The sequence below is a fragment of the Canis lupus genome, chromosome X, assembly GCF_011100685.1.
Source record: "Canis lupus familiaris isolate Mischka breed German Shepherd chromosome X, alternate assembly UU_Cfam_GSD_1.0, whole genome shotgun sequence".
Classification (NCBI taxonomy): domain Eukaryota; kingdom Metazoa; phylum Chordata; class Mammalia; order Carnivora; family Canidae; genus Canis; species Canis lupus.
This window is the reverse complement of record NC_049260.1, coordinates 13,279,853-13,303,054: the sequence shown is the minus strand read 5'-3', so window position 1 is coordinate 13,303,054 and position 23,202 is coordinate 13,279,853. Positions and strand designations below refer to the sequence as shown.

General features: G+C 39.6%; 1 protein-coding gene and 1 long non-coding RNA gene across 15 annotated transcripts in view; one reads left to right on the top strand and one right to left on the bottom strand.

Annotated features, from left to right (window-relative positions):
- Positions 1 to 16,602, top strand: part of LOC111094684 — a 48,687-nt gene extending 32,085 nt beyond the window's left edge. Inside the window, exons 4-5 of the long non-coding RNA XR_005386168.1 lie at positions 9,285 to 9,444; positions 16,354 to 16,602. This is a non-coding gene — a long non-coding RNA (uncharacterized LOC111094684). The remainder of the gene's footprint in view (positions 1 to 9,284; positions 9,445 to 16,353) is intronic.
- REPS2 (RALBP1 associated Eps domain containing 2) overlaps positions 1 to 23,202 on the bottom strand; it is a 231,657-nt gene that overhangs the window by 103,721 nt on the left and 104,734 nt on the right. For all 14 annotated transcript variants that reach the window (XR_005386165.1, XM_038586909.1, XM_038586908.1 and 11 more), the window contains 4 exons: positions 18,720 to 18,858; positions 12,374 to 12,437; positions 9,680 to 9,822; positions 3,957 to 4,051 (listed from right to left, as the gene is read on the bottom strand). Coding sequence is in view for 13 of the 14 variants with exons in the window: in XM_038586909.1 (XP_038442837.1) it covers positions 3,957 to 4,051; positions 9,680 to 9,822; positions 12,374 to 12,437; positions 18,720 to 18,858 (441 nt within the window). In the remaining variant the exon portion in view is untranslated. The remainder of the gene's footprint in view (positions 1 to 3,956; positions 4,052 to 9,679; positions 9,823 to 12,373; positions 12,438 to 18,719; positions 18,859 to 23,202) is intronic.

Genomic DNA, 23,202 nt, shown 5'->3' with positions numbered 1-23,202 from the left:
ACTCTTGGTTTTGGCTTATGATCTCAAGGTTGTGAGATTGAGCTCTACGTTGGGCTCCATGCTCAGTGCAGAATCTGCTTAAGCCTCTCCTTCTCCCTCTGACCCTCCTCCCCTGTTCTCTCTCTTTTTCTCTCTTCTCTCTCTAAAGTAAATAAATAAATCTTTGAAATAAAAAAAAAGAATGAAGGTGGACCTCTTCTTCACGGCATACAGAATAATTCACTCAAACTGGATCACAGACCTAAATGTAAGACCTAAAACTATACAATTCTTAGAAGACCACATAGGAGTAAATCTTCATGATCTTCTGTTAGGCAATGGTTTCTTAGATATGACACCAAAAGGACGAGCAACAAAAGAAAAAAATAGACAAACTGGACCTCATTAAAGTAAAAAAACATTCGTGTTCCAGAGAACACTATCAAGAAAGGAAAAAGAAAAACCAAAGAAAAAAAATACTTGCAAATTATGTATCTAATAAGGGACTTATATTCAGAATATGTAAACAACACTTATAACTCAATAATAACCCAATGTATAAATGGACAAAGGATTTGAATAGACATTTCACCAAAGAAGATACACAAATAGCAAATAATCACAAGAAAAGGTGCTCAACATCAGTAGTCACTAGGAAATTTAAATCAAAACCACAATAAGATACCAACCACTTAACTCCCACTAGGATGGCTGAAATAAAAAACACAGACAATAACACGTGTTAACAAGGATGTGGAATGATTGGACCCCTCCTACATTGCTGGTAGAGAAATGTAAGATGCTTCAGGTGCTTGGAAAAACAGTTTGGTAGTACCTCAAAAAGTTACACACAAATTACAATATGATGCACAATTCCACTCCTAGGTAAACAGCCAAAAGAACTGAAACATTAAATCCACACAAAACTTGATACATGAATGTTCACAGCAGCATTTTTCCCTCACAACCCCAAAGTGGGAACAAGCCTAATGTCCATCCACTAAAGAACATACAAACAAAATGTGGCAGATCCACACAACAGAACCCTACTCAGCAATAAAACGGAATGAAGCACTGACATATGCTATAACAATGAACTTAATGAAAGAAGGCAATCACCAAAAAAAAAAAAAAAAAAAAAAAAAAAACATATATTGTGTGGTTCTATATTTAATGTTCACAATAGGCAAATTCAGAAACAGAAAATAGATTACTGATCACCAGAGGTTGGAGGGGAGAGGGTACAGTCAGTGACTGCTAATGAGCACAGGCTTTCCCTTTTCTGGGGTGATGAAAAAAGTTCTAAAATAAGACTATATTGGGCAGCCCAGGTGGCTCAGCGGTTTAGCGCCGCCTTCAGCCCAGGGCCTGATCCTGGAGACCTGGGATGGAGTCCCACGTCGGGCTCCCTGCATGGAGCCTGCTTCTCCCTCTGCCTGTGTCTCTGCCTCCCTCTCTCTCTCTCTCTCTCTCTCTCTCTCTCTCATGAATGAATGAATGACTAAATAAATAAATAATAAAATAAATTAAGACTATATTGATGGTTGCACAGCTCTCTTAATATACTAAAAACCACTGGATCATAAACTTTAGAGGAGTATAATATGTGAATTACATTTTAGCAAAGCTAATTTACAAAAGAAAGACATCCAGTAATGTAAGAAGCATTGCTAAAGAGGACTTTACCTGAAATTATAATCTTTAATTCTTGAAGGAAACAAATACACGATTACTGCTCTACTGTCTAGAGATCTGATCTGTACTGCTGAAAAAAAGTTCTCATGACCTAAATCAGCTACAGCTTCATTCAGAGCACAAACACCTATACAGAATCATCCCTCACAGGACTAGTACCAAGATCTACTTAAATCCTATGCGTGCATTCATGAGAGATTAAAAGATTGGTAGAAAGAACAATGAATAAAATAGAAAAAAAATGAAATATTTAATCATTAGCTACTAAAATTTGACCTATACTTCTTGAATGGCCAAAGCATCAATTAGCCTCATTACTTTGTCCTTGAATTCTGTATATTATTACATGATTATGTAAAAGTACCCCACCCTAGAATATAACAATTTTGTTGGGAATGAGGAGTTGTTATTGTTTTGCTTTCTTGTTTGGACAGGGCAAAAGCAAAGACTTTAAACCACCACCCACCACCACCCCCCAAAGAGCCAATTTAAAGTATACAAAAGTATTTAACATAAAACTAGCTGCACATCACGTCCATAAAGGTGAATATTCATAATGTCATCAAGGACATCAGAGTGTGCATGCGTTTTTAAAAGTACCTCCATTTACAACTATTTATTTGCTCCTTTCCTTTTAGACAGATGATAGATGACTACATGGGGGAAAGCAGCACAAGCCAGTAACTAATGTCTATAAAACACAGCATCATTTGTGTCTGTTGGAAGGGCAAAGACCACCTGATACCGTGGCAAGTTGAAATGTAACATTTATCTAGAAAGAATAGGAATTTATGACATTTTTTTAATCACCTAACAACCTCATAACATTATACAAGTAGGGGGACCCATAGCAAACAAAGAAACAAACAAAAACAGGGCAACTGAATAAGTCTCCAGACACTGCCAGCAGCCCCAGAGTATAAAGAGGACCATGAAAAGTGGCTGATTATTTTATCTGCTTCTCCATCATACTCATATTTCAAAAAAAATTAAACACCTAAAACTCCTCAAATGCACATCTATCACTCCTCCTGATGTTACTGTATACTTATTTCCCATGAGTAGAAATCTATTGAGGAAAATAACAGAAGCTATGACTCAAAGAAAGAGTAGCACAGAGGTGAAGAGAGGTGTGATCAGAGGGAGCACTGCAGAAGCAGGCTGATTCCATCACAGAAGAACAGAGGAGGTCATTGCAACAGACTGTATGCTTGAGAGTACTGTGGAAAAAAATAATCACATACATTTGCAAGAAATTAAAGAAATGGCCCTGTATCCTGCCTCTGACTTCCATCATCTTGCAACAGTTTTAAGCAGGGTCAGAGGACTGTAACAGCAGCCTATGAATAAACCTCCATTTATTACACATTTCCAGACTTTTTTTTAGGATGGGAATAGCAAATATCATAAGTTGTCATCACAGCAACAGCAATCATAACAGTGATGATGATGATGAAGATTGTAATGATATTAATAATAACCATTATGGGCAGCCCCAGTCCCCAGTGGTTTAGCACCACCTTTGGCCCGGGGTGTGATCCTGGAGACTTCGAGTCCCGCGTCGGGTTCCCTGCATGGGGCCTGCTTCTCCCTCTGCCTGTGTCTCTGCACACCCCCCGCTGTGTGTGTGTGTGTGTGTCTGTCATGAATAAATTTAAAAAAAAAACAATAACCATAATGACTCCTATTTTCCTATTTATTGACGCATACCTATGGACCACTAAGCATGTGGCTAGGCCCTTACATCAGTGGCCCAACACTGAAGGAATTCTACAGATTTCTCTGGGGGATAATCCAAATTAGTCTTCATTTGGTCCCAACACTAAAAGCCCTAAGGGAGAAGGCAGCTTTGAACATGATTTGGGATCCTCTTACATAGTTCTCAAACTTCCTCTTAAAACTGTTCTGGTCCATTAGACTTTGTTCCTACTCAGCTACTAAAAATACTTTATTATTTTTACTCTAAAATTAAAGCTTGGCTAAAATAAACAACTTGGCTAGCATTTTTCTGGCTTCTTTTGTCTATACCTACATTTCACCCCTAGAAGGTCAAGACACTACTATGCTTATTTCACTAAATCTAGTTCTAGGAAGAAAAGGAAAAAAAAAAGTAATTATAGCTATATCTGGTGACTAGATTTGAAAGGCTGAGCCTCAACATAAGTACTCAACATGAAAAGAAAATGTTATGAAAGTGGATTTTCCAGCCTGTAAAGAACACAGGCTAATGGATTTTAATTCCACACACATTTATGATTCATTAATATACGAAGATCTTTTACCTCCATTCTATTCAAATCACGGGGCTGCTGGTTCGCAGGCATTGACTCAGAATAAGAATCAAATAGCGTGCACTCCCGCTTGGGCTTAGGAAAGGCTAAGAAAAAACAAAAAGAATACATAAGAATATTACCATAGTCACAGCAGGCATGGTTTTCTATCAGCTTTTCTGTGCTTATGAAATATAACAACAAAATCAGCTAGCACTGATAGCTGATGACAGTAATCACGTGGAGGTAATGTCTTGAGTTCTTTACATATACAACCTATTTTATCATCCTCATTTTATATGTGATGAAACTGAGGAGCAGGGAAGTTAAGCAACTTACACAAGGTCCTACAGCTGGTAAATGAAAGACCAGGGACTTGAACCATCAGCATTTAAGTTGTAATACAATAGTAATAACCTTCACTATCATGAACTACTATTATGCTACTAGCATAATTTTTAAGTGGCAGTAACTGGTGATAGTTTTAACGCTATAAGCATTAACCTAAGGAAATACTTCATTTTAGCTACTGTTGTTGGAAACAGACAAGATATTATCATGAAAGGTACCCAAGAAAACTTTATAAAATACTCTTTTCTTTTGGTTAACAGAAATAACAAAAATAAGAGCACAAGTTCTTGCTGATTTACAACAAGGGAATCACATTATGGGTGTCTTCTAACAACAGGGACAGAGGCTGTTATGTTAGCTGGGTAGCTGAGTGGATTATGCTACTTGGTAAACTAATACCCAACACACCATTTCTGAGAAGCAGGTTCTGTTTCACTACTTTACCTCAAATTAAGAAATGTCTCAACAACCAGAAAATTGGTCAACACCCCAAGGAGGAAAAAGCAGATCACGGCAGACAACTAAAAGCTACAAATTTGTCAAGACCAGCTATTAAGAAATCAAAATTTCAATGCCATGTTTAAACAGTTTTTTAATCAAATGTTAAAAATGGATTGGCATTATTTTTAACCGTTTCTCACCACCCACTCCCACCAGAATTTGAAATGCCAACTTCACCATGCAGCACAGTACTGGTCTCTGACTAGCAGCTACCACATGCAGTTGAATACAAGCACTTTCTCTGGTGGCCTGCTTCCCGCGGTCTCAATTCCCTGATACTAGGAAGGGCAAACCGCGAGCCCTGGCGATTTTTCCAACTATACCAGGTAGTCTTGTTTCCTTGGTAAAAACTCAGCAAAACACCTTTCCAAATACCATTCCACAATCCAACCACATAAGCAGGTTGAACCAAGATAAGATTTGTTTTTAGTTTACCAGTGATTTGACTAGGATTACATGACTTAAGCAGAGAGCCTTGCTACACAGAAAGCTAACACTTTCCAAACCGACAAGTGCTGTCATTAACTCCTAAATCTCTCTCTCGACTGGCCCCATCTCTCCAACTCCACTGTCCTCTCTCTAGAGCCAGCCTCCTGTGGTTCTGACTGAACTGCTGCCATTACCTGGTCTTCCAGTTTGCACCCTTGCTCCTCAAAACCTGCTCTCCAATCAGCAACCAGCATAATTATTTCCAACAGGAAATCTGACTGTGGCACTTCCCTGCTTAAAACTCATCAACGGCATGGCCCATGATTTGTTCCCTACCTTCCTCTTCAGCTTCATCCCCAGCCCCTCCAGCTCTAGTCTCTAATACTCTAGCTACTGTGGCCTGCACTTTCCGTGCCTCCCATACTCCAAGTCCCCTCCTAGGGCCTCTGCAGCATACCTGCTGCCCTCTCTGCCCAGAGCCTACTCTTCCTCCTTCTTCACCTACATAGCCCTTAGCTCATCCTTCATATCTCAGCTCAAATACTTAAGAAGGCCTTCCCCAAGGTCATGCACACACTTGCTGCAGTTGTGCTTCTCCTCCACGGCACCTATCACCACCTCCAATTACAAGTACATGAGTTTATTTAACATCCATCCTCTAACTGCCAGCAAGTTCCATGATGGTAGGAATGCTCTTTTATACAGCATTCTGACCACAGAGAATAACACAGTGCTCACAAATTATTTTTAACAAATTCTACAGTAAAAATCTATACCAGAATCTACTCAGTCACCTAGGCAAGAAAATATCAAAGGCCCATGGTTAAGCTACCAAATAATCCAACTTTTCCTCCCAACTATATCCTCTTATTTTCACTGTTAGGGGGAAAATCAGATATGACCATCTGTTTTGTTATTTTATTGAAAACAAGCTTGTATAATTGTAAATGCATAATAATATCAACCGAATTTATACTCCACCAATCTCACTGAAAACTGGATTAGATTTTTTTTAAAGACCGAATGTAAATCAGAAAAAAAGTTGCAACAAGAAGCTAAGCTTTTAAAAAAATCAAGTGGGATACCATAAAAATGAACCCCCAAAATGAACAGAATCACTCATATTTTGCAAAGTCTAAAAGTCACAGAGAAAACCTAGACAGTTCCGGCCATTTTCTTTTTCTTTTTTTATAAATTTATTTTTTATTGGTGTTCCATTTGCCAACATATAGAATAACACCCAGTGCTCATCCCATCAAGTGCCCACCTCAGTGCCTGTCACCTAGTCACCCCCACCCCCCGCCCACCTCCCTTTGCCCCACCCCTAGTTCGTTTCCCAGAGTTAGGAGTATTTCATGTTCTGTCTCCCTTTCTGATATTTCCACTCATTTTTTCTCCTTTCCCCTTTATTCCCTTTCACTATTTTTTATATTCCCCAAATGAATGAGACCATATAATGTTTGTCCTTCTCCGGTTGACTTATTTCACTCAGCATAATACCCTCCAGTTCCATCCACGTCAAAGCAAATTGTGGGTATTTGTCGTTTCTAATTCTAGCCATTTTCTTGAGCTATATACAAAAATAAACATGCGTGGGCAGCCTGGGTGGCTCAGTGGTTTAACGCCACCTTCAGTCCAGGGCATGATCCTGGAGACCTGGGATCCAGTCCCGCGTCAGGCTCCCTGCATGGAGCCTGCTTCTCCCTCTGCCTGTGTCTCTGCTTCTCTCTCTGTGTGTCTCTCATGAATAAATAAATAAAAATTTCTTTTAAAAAATTAAAAAATAAACATGTGTGATAAAGCATTAAAAAGTTAACTGTTCAACCTCCAGGGTTTGCCTAAAATATGCCATCACTGAGTTTGATGGGGTTTTATGAGATCTCTCATTTTTCATTAGAACTATATAATTATTATTTAAGATTAATCCCACAAGCTCTGGAAATGATGTACAGTTTCTGTTTAATTAAAGGGTATATGAGGGCAGCCCGGGTGGCTCAGCGGTTTAGTGCTGCCTTCAGCCCAGGGCATGACCCTGGAGACCCAGGATTGAGTCCCACGTCGGGCTCACTGCATGGAGCCTGCTTCTCCCTCTGCCTGTGTCTCTGCCTCTCTCTCTCTCTCTCTCTCTCTCTCTCTCTCTCTCTCTCTCTGTGTGTGTCTCTCATGAATAAATAGAATATTTAAAAAATAAATAAAGGGTATATGATGGATTCTTCAGTTGTTTTGGTATAAATACATGCTAACAGCCTCCACAAAAGATCAGGAACAAACAAGGGACTTCTTCCAAAGGAAAGAAAGATGCCTCTTAACTGGCATTCTGTTTTACAGACTCGCCCTTACTGCATTATCAAGGCAAAAGCAGCCATTTGTAGCAGTAAAGGAATCAAAAGAGGCTACTTGTCTTCTGTTTACACACTTCTTACACAAGGCTTTCAGATTTTTAAAAATTTTACCAGTGGCTTTTCAAACAATCCATGAAATACCTGGATACCTACAAAGTGACTTCTCAAACAAGGAGTCATGACATCCAGCATAGGTTCCATGGCATAGGGCATCAGAACAATGTTAACACCATTAATCAAGACTGAAAAACAGAAAACTAAGTGTGGGCATGGGAGATAAGCTGACCCAGGACTCTCCCCAGGGCTCACAAAAGCAAACAGTGATGATATTAAATATAACTAAATAGCCCTGGACCAGACCTTGGTCCTCTGGTCAGCTGTTCATCCCCATTAGAGAGAGACAAAGCCCCCATGTGGCCCTGCTTCCAGGAGAATGGGCTCCTGGATGATCCGATACTGGCTTAGTTATGAAAGCTCTGCCCTTGTCAAGAAAGCCCCAAGAATGTTAGCACTTCTTTGCCTCAATCCAGGAGAAACAGAGAGAAAAAAAGAGAAAAAAAGATGGAGAGGGGATGCCTGGGTGGCTCAGAGGTTTAGTGCCTGCCTTCGGCCCAGGGAGTGATCCTGGAGTCCTGGGATCTAGTCCCACATCGGGCTCCCTGCATGGAGCCTGCTTCTCCCTCTGCCTGTGTCTTTGCCTCTCTCTCTGTGTCTCTCATGAATAAATAAATAAAATCTTTTTTAAAAATGGAGAGATAGAGATGAAAGTGGAAATAGAGCACTTTGTCATGCTGCCCAACTGCAAACTGGTGCCTGGGGACCTATGAGGGTCCCCCAGCCTGGAAGGAAGGGTATAGCAGGCTGAAGTTACATCCTGCTGCAGTCAGAAAGCAGCTGCTATTAGCAAAGTCTAAGCTCTGAAATAAGGAGGAGCCTCTACTCTCTGAACACCCCCCACCCCTTTATACTTTCTATGGAGGCATTTGGGGAAGATCTCAGAATGGGTCACTCTTCCCCCAACATGTTTACCTACCACTGGCCCCGGCTACATACTTGGTCTCTTCCCTTTGGTTGAGCTTTGGCCTGCTGACTACCAAATACAGAAAATGATAGACTTTTTATTTAAGAGTCAGAGACCCCAAGACTGACCTAGATAAGTCACTGGCCACTTTGAATCTAATGTTGTTATGAGGGGAAAAGGTAAGATAAACTAGGGCCCTTTCCAGATCTAACCACAAAATTCGTACTCTGTTAACAACTATTCAGTTTCTTTAGATATTGCTCCTTCTTGCCAATAATCATCCATGACTAGTTCTCATGCTTTTAAGAGACCTTCCCTAAAAAGTTAGGAAGGTTGACAGCACTAGCTGTCAATGGAAGCTATACTTCTCTAAGTAATAGAAATCGTATCAGTGCCCACTGCCTATGAAAAGGGCAAGAAGAAAAAAGAAAAGGGCAAGAGATTTCCAGTCTTCCAAAAGAACTGATACAAATGTTAGATACCATGACTCTTTCTTATTGAAAGGGTTTGGGGGTAATAGCTTTATTACAAGGAGAAAGACAAAGAGTTCTATTCCAACCTTGTGGTGTGCCAGAATGTTCTATATCGTTATCTGATTACAGTTACATAGATGTATAAGGATGTAAAAATTTATCAAGGGTACATTAAGATCACAGCACATTTCATGACATGTAATTATTTTAACTTCCTCATTAGGTATAAGAGTTCCATTCTATTCCATTGCCCCAGGCCATCTGGGGACACTAGGATGTACTAAAGACACCAAGTCAGCACTGGCTCTACAGGAGATCTTCCTCTTCATTCTATATCAGCTAGGAGGTTCAGTACTTGCCTACTCCACAATTTCTAGGAAAGGGTAAGTGACTGGTTCAAATCCATCCAGAGAACAACAGAATGCAAATAACAGATGACTCATACTTACCCACATCACTCCTATTATTCATATTATAAGATGTGAGTCTAATATCAGTTAAAATACTTTAAATACAAAGGACTCCACAAAGTACGTGGATACCACCTCAGTGCACAAAAAGTTCTTATAAGGCCTGGATGGAAAATGTCAAAGGTTTAGGACTTTGATGAGGCCTTACCTGCTTGCAGGTACTCTGGCTGCAGAGTCGGAGGCAGGCCTTCAGGCAGTGGGTAGCCGTTTTTCCGAGCCACAATGAGATGAAACGCAGCACAGAATTCAGGCAGGGTCAGGGCTCCATCGCAGTCAGCATCACTAAGTTCCCTAAATATAACATGTCACAAGCACCTAACATGGGGCTTGGAAAAGTTACTCAGCCTCAAATATGCAAACACGGGGGCACCTGAGTGGCACAGTCCATTAAGCATCCCACTCTTGGTTTCAGCTCAGGTAGTGATCTCAAGGTCGTGAGATAGGGACCCATGTCAGGTTCCATGCTTAGCATGGAGTCTGCTTAAGATTCTCTCTCTTCCTCTCCCTCTCCCCTCTCCCACCCTGCTCCTGTGCATGTGCCCCTCTCTCTCTCACCTCATCCCTCAAATAAATAAATAAATATTTTTTTAAAAAATATGCAAATACAACTCCCAGGCTCTCTGGTGGTGGCCCTGCAAAGTCTCCAAATGCCTATGAAATCTCAGGGGGACACTTAGAGGACAAATGTTGATCAACAGTGCTAGTACCAGTAGCACTTTGTAAACAAAACTTTACATTCTTCAGGTTCTCTGGCAGGTCTGTTTCATAACACTGAGTACACAAGACAAGAAACTATAGCACAAAAAGGGAAATAAGGCTCAGAATTCCAGTTAGTTGACAGTCATTCAGTAAATGGGTGGTATGGAAAGCTCCAGAAATGGTGCTCACAATAGTCAGAGGAAGGGCAGGCCTCAATCTTTTTACACTTGTCCCAGGCATAATACAGTTACCCAAGCTCAGAAATTAGTACTTCATTTTTCAGCTTTAAGGAAGAATCTTGAACTTTTTAAGTCACATAAATGTTCTATCAAAAATTTGCTTGAAACTAGCAACTTGGGAAGACTGGAACCAGATAAGACAGAAAGGAAGAAAGGAAGAGTCTTGAAAAGGCCTATCTTTGCTTCAGTCAATGTTTCCCACTGAAAGGCACAGACCTATTTACTCAGCACAAAAGAAACCTGTTTGCCAAAGTAACTAGACACCATAAGCTCAAGCAGTCTCTTAGGTGTATAGAGACAATATACTTGTGCTGGGACAAATAAAGACATAGGACATAAAATTGTGCTAGAAAGGTATCACTATTTCAAAGAAGAAATATAGAAGGTAAGCTCCCTAACTTTCCTTTGGACCATTCACATTTCCTCCCATCAAATATTTATTTTTTTAATAATAAATTTATTTTTTATTGGTGTTCAATTTGCCAACATACAGAGTAACACCCAGTGCTCATCCCGTCAAGTGCCCCCCTCAGTGCCCGCCACCCAGTCACCATTCACATTTCTTCCCATCAAATATTTAAAATGCACCAGCCCTATAGGAGCAACTAGCTCCCCAGGGTGAGGAGTCAGGGAACTGTTTCAAACGCTGGGTGAAAGAGAGTATCATTCAGCTTTCATGGATATGTCTCAACGTAAAGATAGGAAGCCTCATGCCAATAATGTTAAGACTGGGAATTCTGCCCAGAGTGTATTCTTCTCAATAGTTTCTTTTTTTTACCTAGGTTTAAAATCTAATACAAAGCTTGTTGTAGAAAAAAAAAAAACTATCCTAGAATATATTGCTGAAGAACCTAAACCCAGCTCAGAATCCTAGATACACTGGCATGCACAAGTGTTACTGGAATAGTTTTCCAATAAAATGCACAAAACATGACAAGCAATGTTAAATCATACCACAATTTTTGTAAATCCTCATGAAAAAAGTCTTAAATAAATATTCCAATATTTTAATTATATATTTACAGCAGCGTGGTCTCCCACCCAAGACTTGGGGAGGAGAGCCCACACACAGTCAGGAGTTTACAGAGGCACCAAGTGTTCTCATAACTGTATATCAGCCACCTGGACCATCCTGGTACAGCCCTTCTGGAGCCTGGGCTGTAGCTGGCACAACAGCAAGACGCAGTACGCACCACAGCTGCAAGTTTCAACTAAGGCCCAGCTCATAAACACCAGCCAAATTTAGGAAGCTCAGAGGCAGCTAAAATAGTCAAATTTGACTTAATTCCAAAACATTTGTGGACCTTCTATTCACCTGGCCTCATAAAATATTTAAAGAGCTTTTCAAGATTCTCTGGTTACCTGCATTATATCAAGTAGAAATATCTGAAAATAAAATTCACAAGATGGAAATGCTCATATGCCCCCACAATTGTTTAGACAGGAAAGGGATCTAGAGGAGGATAATAATTGGGAAATTAATTTTTAAATAACAGCTAACAGTTACAGTGCATAGTATGCACCAGACACTGAGCACTGTGCTTTTCATGTAATAACTTATTTAATCTTCAGAGCAACGAAAATGTTAAGTTCTAGTCACTCTCTTAGTCTGTTAAGAAAAAATTTCAAGGGATGTCTGAGTGACTCAGTCAGTTAAGTGTCCAACTCTTGATTTTAGCTCAGGTCATGATCTCAGGATTGTGGGATCAAGCCCTGCATGGGCCTCCGTGCTCAGCAGAGAGCCTGCTTGAGATATTTCCCTCTCCCTCTGCCCCTTCCCCCATTCATGCTCTCTAAAATAAATACATATTTTTTAATTTCAAAAGATAAGACTTTCAAAATGTAAGTCTAAGGGATGGGTATGTAATGACAATATGATACTATATGGCATTAATTATACTTACCATATGTAGGAGAGTTCTGGAATGGAAAGCTTTGATTTGGTGAAAAAATTCTTGGCTACAGAACCTGCCAAGAGAGCCATTGTTTAAATAAATCATTAATTACTTATCTACAGCAGCTTTTATATATATAAGTGAATTGCCATTTTTTCATTCAGAATCCCTACCATATAACAACAAACGTAACATTTATTCATCAAAGCAACTATAAATCATATGGCTAAAATCAACATATGAATAGTTCTTACAAGAATATATAAATTACAACAGGGCAAAAGAAGTAATGACATAACACTTATGTGAATCATATAAAATAATTCCTTCATTTTTCCAAAAATCTGCAAAAGTTTACTAAAAGACAAATTTCAAAATTATTAAAGTAAAAATCTGTCAAGCACTCTTTTTTAAAGATTTTGTTTATTTGACACAGAAAAACCACAAGCAGGGGAAGCAGCAGGCAGAGGGAGAGGGAGAAGTAGGCTCCCTGCTAAGTAAGGGGCCCAATGCAAGGCTCTCAGGACCCTGGGATCATGACCTGAGCCAAAGGCAGACACTTAACCGACTGAGCCACCCAGGTGCCCCTTGGCAAGCACTTTTAATGAGAGGGTGAGAAAGTAAAATATAGTCATGGTAGAAAAACAGAGCAAAATCAAGAAAATTAATACTATTAATCCTATCACACAGAGACAAAACAGATATCTTTGTAAAGAGTTTGGTGAAATTTAAGATCTCTTGGTGGCTCTTTGAGAAACTTACCAGGAACCTCTTGCTACTTTCTTTATTCACCACAAATTTACCAATATCAATCGAAATTAGGTAATCATTCCATTTTACACGTTATATAGCTCTAAGTCCCAACTGTACTTAAAATGTTAGACTTATCCTTATTCAGACTTAAATATTTATGCCTTCAGCTCTCAGACCAGTTTCAAACTTCAAAGGCCTCAATTCTAACACAAAGAACAGTCAAATCAAAGCCTCAAGCTCTGGGATCCCTGGGTGGCGCAGCGGTTTAGCACCTGCCTTTGGCCCAGGGTGCGATCCTGGAGACTTGGGATCGAGCCCCATGTCGGGCTCCCGGTGCATGGAGCCTGCTTCTCCCTCTGCCTGTGTCTCTGCCTCTCTCTCTCTGTGTGTGTGTGTGACTATCATAAATAAATAAAAATTTTAAAAAAAGCCTCAAGCTCTAAACTGATAAAGTCAAAAGTGTTTCCTTGGCAATCGCAAGTCTTCTAACTGGCCTTAAGACAAGGAATTATAGTGGACCCTAAAGCAGATGTATTTTCCTTTGATAGATTATTAAGGATCAAAGGCAAAGTGCCCTATTAACCAATGAGCTTTCTCCCCAAAAGCATCCTGGAAATATTGCTGTCATAGGACTGCTGGCCATCGGGGCAGACACCTTGTCAAACATTTATAAGAAATGTCTTAAAAGCCTATTTACCAGCTATTTTATAGATATAAAGACATTCTCCCCTCAACTCATTCTTTTCCCCCTTGATATCCTTTCTTCAAATCACACTATGCCCAAACCCAAGCCAGAGACTCGGCCTGGCCTTCAGACAGCAGAGAGATTGTTTTGCCATGGTGTCCATAGGAGATTAGGTAGGGCCCATCCGGAAGCCAACAACTAACAAGTTCAGTCCTGCCCTGGCTGCCACCTTCCAGAGAAGGAAGCTGATGAGAAAGCCCAAGTGCTCCCTCCTTTGGTGCTGACAAGTCATTTAACCAGTGAGCTGGAACCCTCAACCCAGCTCTAATCTCAGCCAACCTAGAGATCCCAAGCCAGCTTCCTTTCCTTGCTCTCTTCAGCTTTTCAGACCTGCTGGGAAGCTTCACATGTGGCAAATGAGGGAAAGGTGAGGCTTTAAAAAGCTGTCAGCAATCAAACATCAAAATGTGGATTCAGACTTTTTATTACAAGGAGTCTCTCAGCCCAATAAAAAACAGCTATACATAAGCATTGATATATTAGTGATAAATGTTAACACATTGAATAGATATAGATCTTTTAAAAATAAAGACTGGTAACACAATATAAAAATGCGTAGAAGGGGAGCCCAGGTGGCTCAGCAGTTTAGCACCGCCCTCGGCCCAGGGTGTGATCCTGGAGACCCAGGATCGAATCCCATGTCTGGCTCCCTGCATCGAGCCTGCTTCTGCCTGTGTCTGTGCCTCTGTCTCTGTGTGTGTGTGTGTGTGTGTGTGTGTGTGTGTGTGTGTGTCTCATAAATAAATAAATAAAATATTTTAAAAATAAAATAAAAAAAGGGCAGCCCCGGTGGCCCGGCGGTTTAGCACCGCCTTCAGCCTGGGGTGTGATCCTGGAGACCCCGGATGGAGTCCCACGTCAGGCTCCCTGCACGAAGCCTGCTTCTCCCTCTGCCCCTCTCTCTCTCTCTCTCTCTCTCTCTCTCTCTCTCATGAATAAATAAACTCTTTTTTAAAAATTAATTTAAAAAATAATAAATGTAAATAAATAAAAATGGGTAGAGTTGTGTCAGTTCACAGAAATAGATGAAATTGCCCCCCCTTTTTTAAAATAAACTCTACCCCAAACGTGGGACTCCAACTCACAACCCCAAGATCAGTGGTGCTGGGACAACTGGATATTCACGTGCGAAAGAATTTGAACACCTACTGATATCATACACAAAAATTAACTCAAAATGGATCAAAGACCTAAATATAAGAGATAAAACTGTATTATAGATACCTTCTTAGAGGAAAATACTGACACAAATTTTCATGACCTTGGATTCGGCAATGATCTCTTATAGCACCAAAAAGCACAATCAAAACTAAAAACTTATGTACTCCAAAGACACCGTTAGGAAAATAAAAAAACAAGCCACCAATTGGGAAAAAATATTTCCAAATCAAGTATGTGCTAAGGGACATGTATCTAGAATACAGGCATACCTCGTTTTATTATACTTCACTTTACTGCAGTTGGCAAATATTGCATTTTTTACAAATTGAAGGTTTGTGGCATCTCTGTGTTGAGCAAGTTTATTGGTACCATTTTTCCAAAAGCATTTGCTCACTTTGTGTCTCTGTATCACATTTTGATAATTCTTGCAATATTTCAAACTTTTTCATTTTTATTGTATTTGTTATGGTAATCTATGATCAGTGATTACAACTTACTGAAAGCTCACATGAAAATTAGTATATTTTAGTAATAAATTATTTTAATTAAAATATGTACAGCATTTTAAGATATACTATTGCACGCTTAACAGATACAGGATAGTGTAAATATAACATACATATACTGGGAAATCAAAAAATTCATTTGACTTGCTTTATTGCAATATCCACTTTATTGCAGTCATCTGAACCAAACCTTCAATATCTCCAAGGTATGCCTGTATATAAGGAACTCTTACCATTCGGTATTTATTTAAAATAGCAAAAGATCTGAATAGACATTTCTCCAAAGAAGATATACAAATGGTCAATAAGAACATGAAAAGATGTTGAATTTCATTTTTCATCTGGAAAATGCTAATCATAACCACAAAGAGATACTACTTCACACTCACTAGTGAAGTAGGAAGGAAGGGAGACTCAGGAGACAAGGTGACCAAAGTAAAACCATTCCGGTTTTAGACTGACCCTTAACCTAAAAGTCAGTAGGTAATAGAAAGAGTCACAAGACCCGACTCACTGAAGACCACAAGACCCCACTCCCTCTGGCAGTAAAAGCCACAAAGGCCAGACATTCTTAAAATTGCTCCCTGTGGGTAATTTCACAATCCTAAAACAATGGAAAAACTAACCACCCAATGTAAACGATAAAAAAAGTTAAGGAGTAAGCCTCTCCCTAAGGTTAGCTAATTTTTAAGACTTATAAAACCCTTTCTTAGAGGCTAAGGAGGGTCCTCTTCCTCACCTGGGAGAAGACCACTATTTTGTCTGTGAAGTAGCTCCTTTCTCACTGCTATACATACTAAATTTTTGTCCCTTTCTTTAAACAGCTGGCTCTTGAATTCTTTCTCACACAAAGCCAAGAACGCTCAAAGCAAAGGGCCTGAGGCCCTTCCTCTCGGGACCCTGGCCCATCTGGCATCACTAGGACAGCTATAAGCAAAAGACAGATAATAAGCGTTGGCAAGGATGTGGAGTAACTGGAACCCTCATATGTTGTTGGTAGCAATGAAAAATAATGCAGCCACCGTGCAAAAACAGTCTGTTTCAAATGACTGAACAGAGTTACCATATGATTCAGGGATTCCTCTCCTAGGTATATATTTAAGAGAAATAAAAACATACATCCATACAAAAATGTGCTCACAAATGTTCATAGCAGCATTATTCTTAATAGCCAAAAAGTAGAAACAACCCAAATCAAGTGCCCATCAACTGATGAATAAATAAAACATAGCATATCCATACAATGGAAATTATTCAGCCATAAAAAGCAATGAGCATCTAGTGCACAGTACAACCTGGATAAACTTTAAAAATATTATGCTAAGTGAAAGAAGTCAGACACAAAAAAGACCACATGTTATATGATTTCACTTGTAAGAAAAGCCCAAAATAGGTGAACTTTTAGAGAGAAAAAGTGGTTTAGTCATTATGTAGGGCTGGGAAGCGGAAAGAGCAGAAACGGGGAATAATTGCTAATAATAGGTAGTTTGTTAGAGGGTACTGAAAGTGTTCTAAATTCAGATTGTAAATATACTCTGTAAATACACTAAAACCACTGAACTGTATACTTTACAGAGGTGTATTTTATGGTATATTAATATTCCAAAAAAAGATGTTTTTTAAAGAGATATCACCTAATTGCAAATATATGAACCCCTCTTGACCTTAAGCAGACTGAACTGTTTTTAATAGGCATTTGTGAGACAATCAGGGAAATCTCAACAACAAAGAATTGATGATATTAAGGAAACATGTTTTGTATTGCTTTCACGTGTGCCAATGAATTGTGGTTATGTTTTTAAAAGAGGTTTTTCTTATCAAGATACAACCTGAAATATTTTCCAATGAAATATCTGATTAACTGCTTCAAAATCATCTGGGCTGAGAGAGGTTACAAACAAAAATAAAATCACAGGTGCTGTGTAATAGGTGCACGGGGGTTCATTATACTAGGCACTCTAGTTGTATCTAGAAATTCTGTAAAATAAAAAAGTTAAAGCCACTCCTAACAGCTACCCATTTGTATTTGTCTAATTATACGCATATACTGTGAAGAAACTCACTTAAGGGGCACCTGGGTGACTCAAGTCAGTTAAGTGCCTGCCTTTGGCTCTGGTCATGATCCCAGGGTCCTGGGAGCTGAGCAGGGAGCCTGCTTCTCCCTCTCCCTCTGCCTCCCCGCACTCATGTTCTCTCTCATGTGCTCTCTCTCAAATAAATAAAATCCTTTTTAAACAAAATAAAAAAGGAAACTCATTTAAGCAGTGGGTAAGGTTAGCAAATGGTCAATCTGGGTTTCTGCTTTTTTTTTTAAGTCCTGTTGTCAACATTAATTTGTTGTATCTACAATATTCTGCTTTCAATAAAGCTATTACCACCAATTAGAAAATGATGTCTGAATTTATACAAGTATATTTCAATTACACACCATATTTCTCCAGAGAAAATTAGTCCACATTCAATATGTCAGGTTACAATTATTGAGGGCATATTGTTATTCTTCAAAATTGAAATACAAAAAGAAAGTTTTATGAATTTTTCTTCCAGACTCTACAATTTACTGTTTAGTCTTCAGCCCAGGAAAATGTAGGCACACAGGAATTAAATCAATTTGTCTCAGTTTGAATTTTACATGAGAACTCAATAGGAATACATATTTTGAAGACAACCCGAAGAACAGACATGTGGATATAAAACTGCTGGCCAATTTTCCTCCCATATTTTAATTTCTCTCAGAAAATCCAGAGGAGAAAGACTTGAGCCAAAGAAAACAAGCATGAATTTGGACTTGGAAAGCATACATAATATAAAGAGACTTGTGACGCTAAATCTTTAGAAGGTTACACTACATCTTTGCTCTAATATGAATAAGCAATTAAAGAGGTCATCTTCCTGCCATAGTCTACCATTTCAAGAACTGTTTCAGCTAAAAAGGCACAGATCTAGACCAGGTTCCCCCAAATTCCCATTTTAAACCTTTAAAAATGAAACATAATTTTCTAAATGTCATTGCCAAGTATTTTTCTGCATGGTATATAGTTGATAAGAACTTCAATCTCAGAGGAAAACAAATCAAAATCACAGAATGTTGTCATATTCATTTTGCATGAACTATTTCTTAAGATATGTACTGTTATCTGTGTGAGACAATGATCTGGGACCCATGTCTTCATCCATCAGACTTAGTTACCTGAAATGAAGGAACTTGGGTCAGGTTGAAGGGATCGGAACTGATTGACATAGTACTCGCGCTGTTCTTCTGTTATCCTCCAGGGTTCATCTGGGTAATTACTGCTGTTGTCATGCGGTTCTCTCTCCACAGAAAAGGACTTTCAAAATAAAAAAAGCAAAGGCTCAGAAGTAGAAATATTAAACATCAGTAAAAGCTATCATACATTATACTTATTTTTTTCCTCAAGAGAATATATTTAAACACCTTGTAACTAGAACATCATTAGAACATAAACTTCTTGCAGGGCAGACATCTTGCTTTATAGTTTTTTTGTATACCTCAAAGTTGTTAATAGGACTGAGCATGAAGAGTAAAAAGGATGATCAATCTTTTTAAACATTTTATTTTTGAGAGAGAGAGAGAGAGTATAAGTGAGGGGAGGGGCCCAGAGGGAAAGGGAGCAAGAAAACCTTAAGCAGGCTCCACACCCAGTGCAGAGCCTGACTCAGGACTCGATCTCACAAGCCTGAGATCATGACCTGAGCAAAATCAAGAAATGAACACAACCGACTGAGCCACCCAGGCACCCCAAAAGGATAATCATTCTTACCTTCAAATATTCACATTTTTATCCTTCAGGTTAGCTGAGTAGATAGCAAAATAATCTAGATTCCTTTCTATTTTTTAAAATCTACAAAAGCTATAGCCACATCATCTTTTTTCTGAGGCATTCATTCTCACTGTATAAATCTGGGAATTCAAAGTTCCAATTCCACCTGCCCAGGTCCTACTCGAGTGGCAAGTCAGGATCACAGAACCTCTCATTCCGCATTTGTGGATAATACCTGGTAACAGAACTGGGTGGAAAGAACAACTGCTCATGGTACCACAACAAACAGGGTAACAAAATGAGGGGTGCATCAGACCTGCCACTAGGGGGCATGCAAGGCAAATGTGAGGATTTAAGGATACAGAGAACCAGAAAAGTAGTTCAGGAGAAAACAAGACTGTACAAGGAAGTGAGGAAAGAAGCAAAACTGGTGATTCTGGAAGGAGGAGCCTAGAGCTTTGTTCTATCCCTCCCATCTACCCTAAGGCTAAGGTGCTACTTGCCAAGGGAACCTAGAGGTGAATACAAGGAGCGTGAGGCTTTAGGACAAAAGGGGGCTAGGAAAGAAAAAGAGAGATATTACTGCTAATAAGCCATCAAGTTGCCTGCTTCTGCACATACTATCAAGAAATTCATCATTAGGAGAACATTCTACTCACTATCCCTAGAAAAGACAACTGACCATCTCTGCACCCTTCCTCCACCCCAACACACACCCCATTCCAGGAGGTAATTCTTCTCAGGAACACCCAGCTCTCCTCTCCTCTGTGAACTTTCAGAGATGAAATAAGACTATAAAATATTGAACTGTGATATAGCCTTGAGATGTTATCTCTAAAGTTTTCATACTAGGTGAGTTTCCACTAAATGTAGATCAAACCATTCTTAAATGCCCCAGAAGCTACTAATCATTAGTTAATATCTTAAATTCATAGAATGCTTTCAGATTTACAAAACACTACACACACCTATTTCATCTTGAGCGTCTCAAAACCTTTGAAAAGTAGACATAGCAGGTAGTAGTATCCTTTTCCCAGATGAAGAAGTAAAGGCTCATAGAACTTTTTTTTTTTTTTTTAGGCTCATAGAACTTAAGAGATGAGTTCACATCCTTCATTATATACAATCAGCATTATTGCAGTTAGCAAGTAATTACCCCCTCTGTCTTATGTTGCTCAAAGTCAGCCTACTCCATATCAGGCCTTTGTAAATTGAATTACATCTGGGACCTTGAAAACATGATGCTAAGTGAAAAAAGTCTGACATAGAAAGACAAATACCAAATGATATCATTTAGATGTGGAACCAAGAAAGTCAAACTCACAGATACGGAGAACAGACTGGTGGCTGTCAGAGGCTGTGGGTAGGCAAAATGGGTAAGGGTGGTCAAAAGGTACAAACTTCTGGTTATAAGATAAATAAGTCCTAGGGATGTAATGTACAGCATGGTGACTATAGTTAACAGTACTATGTTATATGTGTTTAAAAGTTGCTAAGAGAGTAAATCTGAAAAGTTGTCATCGCAAGAAAAGTCTGTAACTCTGTATGATGATGGATGGTAACTAGACTTAGTAATCATTTTGCATTACATACATCTAATCAAATAATTATGTTGTACACCTAAAATATAATATTATGTCAATTTATCTCAATTTTAAAAAATACATTTTAAAAATTGAGTTGTATCTGAGTTGTTTTCCAGAACTCCTATCATTCTGATAATAAACAATATAAAAAAGCAAGGCCACAAGTCAGTCTAAGCACCTGATGGACCACACAACTTTCCAAAACACTCTCACCAAATTCCAGAGCCAAATTTAAATGCTTCACACTAGCACTTTCTGAACAAGTCCAGATGTCTGACCAGGTTGCAGAGGCAAAACCCAGGGTAGAAGGCATCAGTATCCGATGGAATAGGTTCCTGGCCAAACTATGTGTAGAGCTCCTAGGAACACTGTCCTTCTGGTTAGCACTGAAAGGAACAGCTGGAGTAAAGGTATCTAAAAAGCTTGGCATGGGCAGGACAAGAACAGATGTTTATGACTGAAAAATCAAGCAGACAGAGATGGTTCACAAACCCAGCAAGACACTGGTGAAAAGATCTGTCCCACCACCACCCTGCGAATGAAAGCACGAAAATCTCTGTGCTGAGTGTTGGCTACTGCATTCCCGGTTCTGACACAGAAGCTACTATTCCCCTAGAATACACTCCTTTCTGCCTGGAACTGAAGCTGCCATATTCAGTTGCTGTTATTATGTCAGCCCATGTTTGTTCTTTCTCCAATCCCAGGACCACCTGCTCATTATTTCCTCTCCCACGTTATCTCACTCCCAACTGGTGTCAGCAGCCTCCCAGTAGGTCTCAAGTCTATTCTGACAGCAGAGCTTAAAAGCCTATAGATGACCTGTCACCTAATAAAAACATCTACTTCCTCCACATGACCATTAGGGCCCTTATAATCCAACCTCCTCTTTGCTCACTCTTAGCAGGCTTCTGATTGCCCACATGCTCGCTCTTCATGGATCACATCTGTGTCTTCTTCCCAGACCATCCCTCCTCTGATCCCAGCTGGCTCAAATCCTATTACTCGAGTCCCACTGCCCCCAAGGGCTCTCCAATGTGCCACTGCAGAGGGCAATGCCCTTCCCCCAACTCCAATACCAAGGTGAGCTTGAAAGCCACATGTGCACCACACGACCTACCTCACACCTGGTCTCACCCAACTGAGTCCAAGTAAGGAAGGGAGGACCCACAGTTTCTGGCCTCTGCAGTGCTCTTGCATAGAAAGCTCTACCCTAGCAAGGAAAACATCAGCTAGATGCTCAACACCGGGGGTGTGGATAAGAAATATAAGGATCATCAAGCCCAGAAATCAGACCCTGCACAGATGCAGTGTGGCTATGATATAAAGTGAGGGCTCAGTGAAACCTGAAGTCACGAGGAAGCCAGAAGCAGCAGAAGCAGAACCTGTGAGGTAGACAAGTACTAAAAAGAAAAGGGGGTAAGGATGGCTGTGGCAGCCAGAAGATAAGCAGATACTGAAGCAAACTCAAGGCAACTAGGCAAACATGAACAACCAAGAATTCCCACTCCTCAGGACCACTGAGCCACTCCTTGTCTCTCATTTCTTAGATTCCCAGAACTGCAACCCCATCTCCTTTTCAAGAAGACTTAAGCTGGCAAACAGAGTTCCTGCTCCCCAAAACCAAAAAGGCCTTGCAACAAAGAGGGAGAGGGCATATGAATATTGTATATAACCTGTGCATAATATAGTGTGGCCCTTCTACTGGCTTGCACTAAATGTGTTAACCTACACCCAGTCTCTTTCCCCTTGCTTCTCACTGCATGCTTTTAATTGATTTAATAAACCAAGTAATTATGCATCTTAAAAAATAATAATTCTTCTGATAAGTATCACACAGTTTGAACATTTCAAGTGCTCTTGACTATCAACTCAGGTTTCAACCTGGAGGACCAGAACCATATCATGTATTCCTTTATTCAGCATACAATCCCTAGCTACTACATCACACATACTAAAACAGTAGTGTGAGACCCACTTATTGATGGGCTCTGATAAGTTCAGGTGTATGTCTTATTACTAAAAAGAGGTGCAGAAACACTACTCTGTGTTGTGTTGAATGAAAGAAAACCTATGAGTCTATTTCACCTTTAAAGTTTCAGATCTATCAAAAGAAGTCCATGCCTATCTTCCTGTAGTTCATCCATGGTTTCTGATCTCTTTGGGGAGTTCTCCAGTTCCATATCCATTATTAAGTGAGTATTTCAGGGTCAGGTGAGGGCATACGGAAGAGGTAGATCACATTCCATATATCCTTAGGCTGAAATAGTCTAAAAGAAAGCTGATCTACAAGAAGCAAAATGATTTG